Genomic DNA, 12282 nt, shown 5'->3' with positions numbered 1-12282 from the left:
CAGCCCAAATATAATTAATATTAAATATCTTTTATATCGTGGTAAATAAATATTTTTTATATTCATATAATTTATTATTGATACATATTTTTTTCAATCAAATTCTTAAATTAACACATACAAGAATAAATAGTTGTAAAATAATGAAAGAGAATAATTATTACTATAAAGTAATTTTGTGATTTACTATTTAAACAATTCTAATATATTTTACTTTTAAATTATTTTTTTTCATTCACATAAATATTTATCTAAGCAACAATTATAGATTATCATATTTGATGGTGAAGTACAAGCTTAGTAGAATTAAGTCTCAGTTTAATATTTGTGAGATTGACAACTTCCACATTTGTTTATAAACACTTTGTAACAAGCAAAATGTCATCACAAATACTCAATTAAAGAATACAAAAATTTCATATTATTTTTTTAGTGACTAAATTTCATATTATTTTAAAGTACCAAATCACGTACTCTTTTACTTGTTTGATTTATAGAAGAGATTTGTGTGTGTAAAGCTTAATAGAGAAGATGAATTAATAAAAAAAAGCGATGTAATGTTTACAGACTTTATTTAGTATCAAAATACGTATAACGTGATTTGACTATGTCTAACATAACAAAAGTTAGGTCACAAGTTTTGAGTTTGAACGACAAAAAAATACACAAAAGACATGGTGTATTATAGCCATTAATATCTCAGAGATTAAATCAATATAATTTCTAGATCTTAGAAGGAGCTTAACTCAAGCTTAATCAACAAGGTTCACGAATCCCTAAATAGAAAACGTGGCACATAGATAGAGACTCATTGAGTGATTCCACAAATTTACACGGTGGGTAGCATCAGCATAGGATTCCATCCTACATAGAAACTAGCCAGTAACACAATCATCAATAATCCAATCCATTCTTTCCGTATTCCCATAACGGCTACATTTTCCCACAAAAACAAACAAACAATTTCACATATTTTCTCTTTATTAATTTAACATAAGTTTCTATCTTTAAAAATTTTGATCGCATAAAAAAATAAAAAAGACTATTTCAGCGTACCGTTACATTTCTCATTGCTCACTTCCTTCTCCTTAAACCTCCAAAGCATAGCTCGCATTGAGTCTTGAGCAGTTACCATGACGACTACTGGGATAACAGGTGCAGCCTCACGCGCCAAAAGGGCCATGAAGCTCACGCTCGCCCTCCTTGGCTTAGGCTTCAACACCTCCAAATGCAAGACGGCGGCCAAGATGGCAGTCGCCAGAATCAAGCTCCTCCGTAACAAGCGGGAGGTTGTCGTCAGGCAGATGAGGCGCGACATTGCCATGCTCCTCCACTCCGGTCAAGATGCCACTGCTAGCATTAGAGTACATTCAATTCTTGCTTCCTCTGTTTTTTTTTAAATTTTAGATAGCGATTAGGTTTTAGTGCAATTGTTATGTGATTAGAGAAATTAATTATATTCAGTAATTGTGTGACTCTTACCATGAGAAATTTAAGATTTAGTGAAAATTTTTCAATCTTGAAGATGCTTTGATCCATAATTAGACAGTAACTAGCTTAGATACTTTGATTTGATTCATTTCCAACGATACACAGTTATTAACAGTTAGCATCTAGCTGCCACTTATGGATTGCATTACTTATTAATGAATGTAGTTTTGATGTTTCTTGTTGAATTTGCATTCTCAGATGGCATTATTTAAGTTAGGGTTCTAATGTCGTTGTTGTGAATTTGTAGGTTGAGCATGTGATGAGAGAGCAAAATATTTTGGCTGCAAATGAGTTCATTGAGCTCTTCTGTGAATTAGTAGTTTCCAGACTCTCAATCATTTCAAAGCAAAGGTGAAGAATATATATGAGTACCTTTTTTTATTATCTTCTTAATAGTATTAACCTACTTGAATGTCGAAATCGTAATGCCAATTCGGAATTATTTTCAGGGACTGTCCAGCAGATTTGAAAGAAGGAATTGCTAGTTTAATATTTGCAGCCCCAAGGTGCTCCGAAATTCCGGAACTTGTCTCACTCAAGAATATCTTTGAGAAGAAATACGGTAAGGATTTCGTATCGACAGCTACTGATCTTAGACCTAGCTGTGGCGTAAATCGTCAGGTAGAACTTTACTTGCTGCATTCATCTGTATTCTTCGGATAACTTATATATATTAATTCATTACTGACCTTTGTGCTTTTGAATTGCTGTATCTTTTAGTTAATCGACAAGCTCTCAGTGCGAACACCTCCCGGCGAATTAAAGTTGAAAGTATTAAAGGAAATAGCTAAAGAGCATCAAGTAGAATGGGATACTGCAGAGTCTGAAAAGGAACTTCTAAAGCCTCCAGAAGAGCTCATAGTAATAAGCTCTGTCTCTTGATTTTTCATTTGTCTGAGTTATGTTTATCAAATCAAATTTTCATCGCCAATTTGACTACTTTTTGTGTCTATAGGAAGGGCCAAAAACTTTTGTTAGTGCAAGCAGCTTTCCAGCAGTCATAACTACAACAAATGTGTCATCTGAATCAAACAAGCCAATTACTAGGTGAAAACCGAACTATATCCTGCCATTTATATTTATAAGATCATTTTTTTTATCATATTGTTTTCTAATAAGATTTTCTGCTATGTTTTCTAATAGTGGTGAAAAAGGCAGTGGTGACATGCATTTTGAGGATTCTAAGGCTGCTGCTGAGGCAGCTGCTGAATCAGCTAAGAAAGCAATTGCCGCGGCCGAAGTTGCTGCTTACATGGCTATGAAAGACCATAACAATGAAGCTCCTCAACCATATGTTTACAATAACAAGTTGGATAACTCAAATAACATTGTTCATCAATCAACAATTGAGGAGAAAATGTATAGGTCAAGGAGCTTACCGAGGTCTGAACAGAAGAAAGATGAAGATTATTCATCGCCTACTGAAATGTATGGTGGTGGAAATGATTATAGGAGGCACAGCTACCATCCAACTTCTGCACGACATTCAGATATTAAGTTTGATGAATCCGACTGTGATGAAGAGATTGAAGTGGAAGAACCTCCTTCAACTCTGCCACCTAAGAGGCCGCCACCATCTGTTCCTTCATCTTTCCTTAAACAGGAAAGCAGTGTCCGTGTCCATCCTAAATTGCCAGATTACGATGAACTTGCGGCTCGCTTTGATGCACTGAAATTCAAGAAGTCACAGTCCTAAACCAAAAAACCTTGAGAGCAATCTAGCTTTTTATTAATTATTTTTGTATACATAATGATATATTTTGTCTTACAGAAAGAGATACTGAGAAGTGAGAATGTCATATAGACATATAGTACTTTGTATGTTTAGTTCTACTACCTTTTGTCATACTTGTTTCTAATAAAAAAAAAATATGTTTAACCAAATAATACTCGGATATGCTTTTCTAACTTGCGTTGTGACAACCAAAGAAAAAGAAAATGGTAATGTGTGCCAAAAGAGAAAAATAACGTAACAAAGAAGTTAAACCATAAGAGTACAGGTACCCAAATGGAAATTCTAAATGTTCCACAATATAAACATTATTTTTCTCTTGTCTCTCATGTCTCTAGTATTAGCATTTTGCTACAATACTTTGTGCTGATAGAGTTCTGCAGACGAATTTGTCAAACTAATGCAATAAACAATAATGATAGAGACAACAAGAAAGATACATTACAAAAATAATAATATTTTTTTTTAATTCTATTTATCTTTGGAATGGATCAAACAAACATATAATATTGTATAAAGAACATGCTCTATAAAAAAACGTCATCCTCTAGTTTATTCAAAACCAAATCATCATATTATCAATACTTAATTAAAACAATTTTTTATTATTTTCTTTTTCATAAAATTATAAAAAATAAAAATATTATAAATACATAAATCAATTAATGGATTGCATGCATATTTGTCCTTTTCTTGTGTAATATAAATTGGAAGTTTAGTGACCAACCGAAGCAGATTCAATGTTATTCCAGTCATAATTATTAAGTCTGTGAGCTAAGATGCATATATGCATGAGATTATTGATGATGAGTATGAGTACGTTAGTTATATTCATGGTCATGGACCTAAGCATGAATCATGTCCTTACTTCGTTACGAATCCAAATTATATTTAAAGATTTATCGTTAATTAATAAATTACTGTACACATAAAATAGAATTAGAATCCTCAGACAACTATTTAAATAAACGAGCTAACTAACGACTAGCCTAAATTAATTGATTTTATTGTCAGCTAACATTACTTTTAATTTAACTATGCACGCCATCAGGTCACCACCATGCTTCATATATAGGCCATAAAAAAATTGATTATAATGTTATAAAGCCTTTTGATTATTTTAGTTGCTGATGACTTCATGTTTATAAATATATTCTTGGTTGATATATTAAAAATAATTATTTATTTTAATTGTATTCAAATAAAATATTCTGCAGAATATTGAATCAATAAATTTTTAGTGTTTGTGAATGTTAAGTGTGAATTACAGAATATTCACAGCATATGCCTTACTTACTTTAAAATATATATTAATTTATATATAAATATATTAATGACTAATTTTAATATATAAATAATATAATACCAATAGTAAAAATAACAAGAAAACTAAATTACTAAACACAGTTTTTTTTGAAATCTATTCTTGGGTTGCACAAAGTACTAAACTAAAGTACTAAACAGAAACAAAGGATGACGTCACTTCTTTTTCTTCTTCTATTTCCTGTGTTTTTTGTTAAGGATAAACTAAATATCTATCCACCAAAAAAAAAAACTAAATATCTTTTTTTTATTATAAAAATATATAAATTTATTTGATTTTTATTAAAGATTAAATTAATTTAATAAAATTATTCAAAATATTTAATAAAATTATCCAACAGATGAATTACTCATTTTAAATAATTTTATTATCAAACTAATTCAATTTTTAATAATTGTCGAATTAGTTTAATAGTTTTTACTTGTTTTATAATTACTATGGTGCTTGCTGGATTTGTTATTATATCACATAAAGGATGTTAAAAAATATCTAGGAGGAATCTTATGTGAATATAACCTTCAAGAAATGGTTTGCCGCAACCATCATTCCTTGTTTAAAATGTTACACAAATAATTATACTTGATTAGGTGAATTATATGGTAAATATGTAAGTTTACAGATCTTTTTTTTTATGGAATGACAGAGAATTAAAAAAAGTAGGATCCACACTTTGAATAATAATAAAATAATAAAAAATAACTATAAAAGGAATTTATTTTTTCTTTATATCACTTTAATCTATACAACAAAATGAATTTCAAAAAATATTTTTTTTCTACCTTTAGTATATATAATAATTATCAAGGCTAGTTATTTATCTAAAATTTCTTTTCTTTACTTTATTAAATTTTGCTTAGAAACTAGCCAGCTTGCCTCTTCTTTCTGATAACCACTTTTATTAGTTTATTTGTAAAATTATTATTTTTGTTTTAGCCACTAATATCCAACGATATCATCGTTAGGAGTTTTAATCCAAGTCAAGAAAAAACAATGACGGCATTTATCTCTTGGATTATTTTTGCAGAGCACAAACCAACAAAAAGGGAAAGAAGTTTATCTATATCATCGGAGTTAGTAAATTTTATGCAGGTTTGCATTCGATAAAAGTGCTAATGTCAAACAAAAATTTAATTAAATTAGATTCGTATCTCATGTATTATATGTGTTTAGTATTTGAGATAATACAATATAAATATATTTTAGCTAGCATAATTTTTATTATATTTGCATTAAAAAATCTTGTGAAACCAGTCCTTTTTAATATTTTTTATTATTATTTGATCAGTATAAATATTAAATTATTTTTAATAAATAAATTTTACTAATTATATGTGTAACTCTAAAAAATATGAAAACAAACTATATTGATTCGTATGTATAAAATTTGAGTAAATATAAACGTAAACTATATACTTTTTATGTACAGAACTCTTGTATTATTCTTTGCATTATTAGTAATTAAATTATTTAAATTCATGAATGAACCGAATGAATGAATAAACTTAACAATAACACAAAAAATTGAAGCACCAACCAAATGGATTACTTTGGAATATTTACGGCTAGAAATGTTCGCACTAAAAGCCAGTGGTGACATAACTTGCATGTTTGTCAAAATCTAGTTATTATATTTCGGAGCCGAATTACCAAACCTATCCATTAATTAATTTACAATCACATAAACATATCATAAAGCATATATATACATATACATTTTCAAAATTAAAGTTTTATATATATGGCGATCATGAGAAGAATAATGAAGAATATGTTAATTATTATTTTCCTAGCTGCTGAAGGCATGGTTGTTGGGTCGAGATTATTATTCAATGTGGTGGGGTATAGAGATCCAGCAGTGCCTGCAGTTTACATATTTGGGGACTCAACTTTTGATGTTGGTACCAACAATTTCTTGAATGATACAAAGTCAAAGGCTGATATGCCATTTTATGGGATTGATTATTCTCCTTCTCAATCCAAGCCTACTGGAAGGTTTAGCAATGGTTATAACACTGCTGATTGCATTGGTAAACTTATTATTATTAGTAATTAAGAATAATCATGCTACTTATTATTATCATTATTTAATTTGTTTGAATAACATTTGTGTATTAACACTGATTAAAAATAATTTTATGATTATTCAAGCTAAATTATATTACATATATACTCTTTAATTTGCGTTATACTTACATTTTAATTTACTTTCGTATTTAAAACTACAAAGTAAAATCACAACAGTTCAAAAGCTGCAACATTTTTTGAATGTTTATTAAATATTAACTCTTCATATTGTGGGGGTTATAAGCCGTCAAAGAAAGACCAGGGAACAACAGCTGCATGCATATGTATATAATTGCCATCATGCATCCATGTTTTAGTTGTAGTGATTATTCAAATCCGATGAAACCAATAATATTGAGTTAGATAATTTAATGGATAATCTAACGCAATATACTGAATTAGTACGATTATACCAGCGGTTATTAGAAATCGCTACAAAAACTAATCCTCACATCCTAAAGGACCAGATTAATAAACCATTGCTGGTCAATTTTTTATACAATTTCTAAATAAATCGCTGTTATTTGGCATTTTTTTGTAGTGCAATTCAAGCATTAATATTTTAATGCATGATATGATATATAGATGGATCGTAATAATATACATGTTATTCTAATAATTAATTAATCTATAATAGTGTTTGTTTTCTGGGTCATGGTCAGTGCAATTACTAGGATTCAAGGAGAGTCCACCGCCATTTCTGTATCTTGTAGAAAATGATACAGAAGATTTCAACACCCAAATCCTTAAGGGAGTCAATTTTGCTGGAGGAGGAGCAGGGATTCTCCACCACACTGGAAAAAAACGCTTTGTATATCTCTCTCTATCTCCCTCCGTTTAACTTAGACAATTTAATTCCTTAATAGGTTGCATTAGGTAAGTAGTTAAAAAGTTTAATATTTTATCAATGTGTCATGTTAAATAAAATATGACATGCTATATGAAGTACTATACACACATTATTTAACAAGATATTCTTTTCTCAAGTTCATTTACACTTCAAACACGACTTAGATATAATGTTAATATATATAGTTCACTAATATTGGTTATTTGAACATGAAAAAATATAGGTAGATAATGAAAATATTAAACAATGTGAACAATAAATATATCGAATGTTTATTTTACTAGGTATACGGATGATTATTTTAATATTAAAATTTAGATGATTAATTTAGAGATGTAGTATGTTTTTATTTTATTAGTCGTTATTCATATTGTTCAAGATGGCTATTGTTTACCTAGTACTCTCCTTTGAACATTGGTAGTTTAATAAATAATAAAAAATAAATCTTAATTGGTTGATTAACATGTAATACGATTTTGATATCAGTATTTCCTTAATGACTAAACATACATTTTTTGTCAATTAAAAAATAATTTAAATACACAATTAATTAGTAATGTATTTTTACACAGATGCTAAGAGTATTTGGTGTATGAATAATGTTTTTCGAAAACTAAAACATGAGTATATGGATGGAAACATGCAGGGGAGGGTTATATCCATGGAAGAACAAATTGAACAATTCTCAAGAGTTGGCGACAATATGACACGGTATCTAAATGAAAGTGCCGCAAAAGGTATAATCAACAAATCTCTAATCCTTATAAGTGTGGGAAGCAATGACATAAATGAATTCTTGATGTTCAATGTAAGCAACTCCAGCAGCCTCATCCAACAACTGCAACAATTCTTGCCGGACTTGATCGCTAGCTACCAAGCTCATCTCACGGTCTTCTTCTTTCATTCCCATTACATACTTTCCTTTTTTATTTATTTATTTACTTTTTTATTAAAAATAAATAAATTTTTATTCATGAAAGACATTAAACGGCATATAATAAGTAGTAGAGACACGTTAGATTTAGCTCTAAAAGTGAAAAATAAATATTCTTACTATGCTGAATTATAGACTAAAAGTGAATATATATTTCGATTACAAAGAATCTTAGATAACAAAAGTGAAGACAAATATATGTCTCGTTAATTAATTTATAGATTCATATAGTACATATTATAATATAGTGAAATATCTTTTCCTCTTTTTTGAACTATTTTGAATCTATTCTGATGGTTTCAGTGGCTAAGAGAAGGGGGGTTGAATCTTAGCCCCCTTTTTCTGACGTTAGCACTTGCTGACCTTTAGAGGAGACTTTTCTGTTTTTGCTCGTCACTAGACACGAGCAACTTTGTTTTGTCTCGTCCCTTGCCACGAGAATTTTTGTTTTGTCTCGTCACTTGGCACGAGATAATTCTGGCTTTTGCTCCTGTGTAGTAGAAAATAGAAATGGAGTAGAAAGAGAAGAAGATTGCACCCAGATATATCCTGGTTCGGCTGCTAAGTGCAGTGCAGCCTACATCCAGTCTCCATCACAAACATGATGGAATTTCACTATACTCAATCTGATTACAACTTGTAAAGTGCTAACCCAACTTACAAGGGGATTCCCACAGAATCATGATACACAACATAGATGAACAAAGGAACGCTAAGACATCTATGGCTTTTTCTTTTAATTTTGCACTCTCTGCCTTTTTCCGCTCTATGGCTTTTTTATACAAACCTCACTTGTTTGCCTTTTTCCATGAGACTCAAGACATGACAAAATTAAACAGAAAAATTACAAAACAGAGAACATTGAAGGAGAAGAGAAAACTGTTAGCTCAGGTAGCTCTGAGAACTCTGTGCCTTGCACACTCAAATTTTCTCCTTGCTTCAAACAGTGGTTGTTCCCCCTTTTTAAAGAAGAGGAAAGCCTCCACACTTGAAGCCAAAACCGAACCAACTTTCTTCCTCCTTCAACAAACCGGTTCGGCCACACAGAGAGAGAAGAGATAACCATGCATTAACCAACATGCAATTACCTCTAGTCCTTTCTTGATCATCACCCTTCATCAATCCGGGCTCTCCATCCTTGGCTTCCTCTCCAAGATGGATTTCTGGCCCTTGATGCCTCATGATGATGATGACTTCATCTGCTTCAATCTCTGCCTTCAACCATCACTTCGCCACTCTAACTACTCCCTGTGGTGGTTGAGCAGAATCAAAGACAAGCCATGCTTCAAGAATCTCCTCTAGCTGGCCGAATCTTCTTCTTCCTTTTTGAGCATGAAAGGCTCAAGATAGCTTCACCAAATCTAACCACATTTGGTAAGCATCTTAGCCACAGCTCACTTTTATTTTAGTGTGTTTTCTTGTCATCATTAGCTTGATGGTCTTGATGCATGCAACTCTTTCTTTTTCTTTGTTGATGATCACGGCGTCCATGGTTTACTGGACAAAGACCAAAGAGAGAAGAAGAAAGAGATGAGTGAGAATGTGAAATTAAAGTAAAAGCAATTAAATGACATATAGCATATTGATGGCTAGCTTTTACTTCCCATGCTTTGAGTGGAGTGTTGCATTGGTCATAATGATTCCCATCAAATCAAAGTCAAGTTCTCTCTCATGTTTCCAATGCTAGCTTATTTAAATTTGAAATCCATTCTTAGCAAGCAATGGAATCCGTTGGAGAGTATGAAGCTTTATTTCTTTGCTTCATGGATTCGGTCAAGCATGAGGAACTCTCCTTTCAAATAGAATTGGGCTTGGTTGCAATGATAATTAAATCAGGCCCAAGAATAACATTTGCTTTCCTGATAAATCTTGGATCAAGCATAGAACACACAAGAAAGCATCTGTTTGGGCTTGCATCAATAATATTTATTCTGGCCCATTAATATAAAATTTCAGCCTCATAATATAAAGCATGCAACAAGGCTTAATTATTGGGCTTAAGTCAGAAACTCATTTCTCGGCCCATCATAAAATCTGCACAACAAAATTATTAATTAAGCATATATGAATTAGGATTAAATTAATAATTTTGTATTTAAATATTTCAATAATGTTTGTTCATCATCAAAATTAAATAAGAGTTTTCCAAACTCATCATATTCTCGATATGAATTTTTTTCAGCTAATTTGATCTTAAAAGATAGAGTCTTTATGGGGTCAAAGCTCATCCTTAAAGCTTAGGGCTAATTAAATTGACACCTCTACTTTTCATTACTTCGAAGGATTGGTAGTAGTGGTGTCCCTAGTATATACAAAATTTATCTAAGATAATAAAGTATTTATATTTTCATATATTTTTTTATTAGTTTAAATTATTTAAAAAAATAATTTTATAATATAATATTAAAATTTTTTTGACTTAAAAATTTAGAGTAATTCAATTGTTGTTAAATAAAAAGAAAAAGACAATCTAAAAAAAACTTATACAAATTTAACAAAAAATTTTGTACGAAAAGTGTATTAAAAATATAATCATTCATGTGTTTTTTTTATTAGTTTAAGTTTTTAAAATAAGCGGTATTGTAAAAGAATGTATCAAGACTATAACAAAAATCATTTTTAATGGTAAATTTTTAGTGACAATAACATAATGGCCACTATATGTCTTATTTGGTAATTATATATTTGTCATTATTACTATATGTTACAATGACAATGGTATATTTTTTACTATCATTAAAAAGGTCTTTCACACAATTATACAATTACTATTAAAACTTTTTAACAACAAAATATAAAATAAGTAATGTCTAATTGTTGATAAATATATTAATAGCTATTTTTACTGTAGCTAAAAATAAAATAAATAACTACAAATTAAAAAAATGATTTTTATAGTAGTTTAGTTTCTCCCTCTCTCACATATTTTTAAATAGGAATGACTAATACTATCAACAGTTCTATTTATTTTAATATTTAATAATTATTTAACAATATTTTTAGAATGGTTGTGGTGAAGATTTTATTTTGTTATTCTCTTTTAATTATTTTTCCTTCATAGATCACTATCAATATTAATAACTAAAATTATAAATTATTTATACGAATGAACTAACTTTTAATCAATTCGGATTAATTGTGCTAGCCTTATTTCCAATAATAATAATATTAAGGAGAAGTATAGGATACTAATATATTATCTGGGGTTAAGTATGATTTTGGTCCTTAACGTAGGAGCTAAAAATTTTTTTCGTTCCTCGCCTTTTTTTTGTTCCAAAATGGTCCCCAAAATTTTAGTTTGTTTTAAAACCGTCCTTCGGACCAAAATGCCCCTATCCCTTCTTCCCCAAAATTCTCCCTTCTTCCCCAAAATTATGCAAAGCACCAGCACCATCACAACCACCACCACCCACCACCTACCACCTACCACCACCACCACCACCACCACCATTATCAGAACTCAGAATCAGAACAACAACAACAACAACCACCACCACCACCACCACCACCACTACCATCATCATCATCATTATAATTCAGAATCAGAACAACCACCACCACTGCACCCCCCATCCACTGCCACTCCATCACCAGCATCCATCACACCAAAACATCAAAAAATCCAGAAAAATCAACATCAGAAAATCAGAAAAATCAAAACATCAGAAAATCAACATCATCATCGTCATCCTCATCAAAACCCAGAATTTAGAAAATCCAGAAAAATCAAACAACAATGTTACTCAGAATCAGAAAATTATCATCATCATCAAGAACCCAGAATCAACATGAAGAAGAAGAAGAAGAAGTGGCGGGCGGCGGACAACGGCTCGGCGGTGGTGTCGGCGGGAAGAAGAAGAAAAAGAAGAAGAAGAAGAGGCGGACAG

The 12282-nt window shown here is 30.5% G+C and overlaps 2 protein-coding genes across 2 annotated transcripts in view; both read left to right on the top strand.

Annotated features, from left to right (window-relative positions):
• Positions 1 to 1031: 1031 nt before the first annotated feature.
• Positions 1032 to 3344, top strand: LOC127741115 (uncharacterized). The gene is made up of 6 exons (XM_052252720.1): positions 1032 to 1364; positions 1739 to 1842; positions 1941 to 2112; positions 2212 to 2352; positions 2447 to 2538; positions 2635 to 3344. Exons 1-6 carry the CDS (start codon positions 1134 to 1136, stop codon positions 3185 to 3187), a joined length of 1293 nt encoding a protein of 430 aa, XP_052108680.1. The 5' UTR covers positions 1032 to 1133; the 3' UTR covers positions 3188 to 3344.
• A 2950-nt stretch (positions 3345 to 6294) lies between these two features.
• LOC127747569 (GDSL esterase/lipase At4g16230-like) overlaps positions 6295 to 12282 on the top strand; it is a 7701-nt gene continuing 1713 nt past the window's right edge. Inside the window, exons 1-3 of the mRNA XM_052261611.1 lie at positions 6295 to 6574; positions 7274 to 7422; positions 8108 to 8350. Of these exons, the coding sequence (XP_052117571.1) occupies positions 6295 to 6574; positions 7274 to 7422; positions 8108 to 8350 (672 nt within the window). The remainder of the gene's footprint in view (positions 6575 to 7273; positions 7423 to 8107; positions 8351 to 12282) is intronic.

The sequence above is a fragment of the Arachis duranensis genome, chromosome 1 (assembly GCF_000817695.3).
Source record: "Arachis duranensis cultivar V14167 chromosome 1, aradu.V14167.gnm2.J7QH, whole genome shotgun sequence".
Taxonomy (NCBI): domain Eukaryota; kingdom Viridiplantae; phylum Streptophyta; class Magnoliopsida; order Fabales; family Fabaceae; genus Arachis; species Arachis duranensis.
The sequence above is the reverse complement of the archived record's forward strand: the minus strand, read 5'-3'. Positions and strand labels throughout refer to the sequence as shown.

Bases quoted from the DNA above. Each gene is read 5' to 3' on its own strand.
- LOC127741115 (XM_052252720.1), top strand. From the start codon at position 1,134: ATGACGACTACTGGGATAACAGGTGCAGCCTCACGCGCCAAAAGGGCC. The intron at 2,113-2,211 runs GTAGAACTTTAC...TGTATCTTTTAG, and splicing joins GCTGTGGCGTAAATCGTCAG to TTAATCGACAAGCTCTCAGT. The intron at 2,539-2,634 runs GTGAAAACCGAA...GTTTTCTAATAG, and splicing joins TCAAACAAGCCAATTACTAG to TGGTGAAAAAGGCAGTGGTG.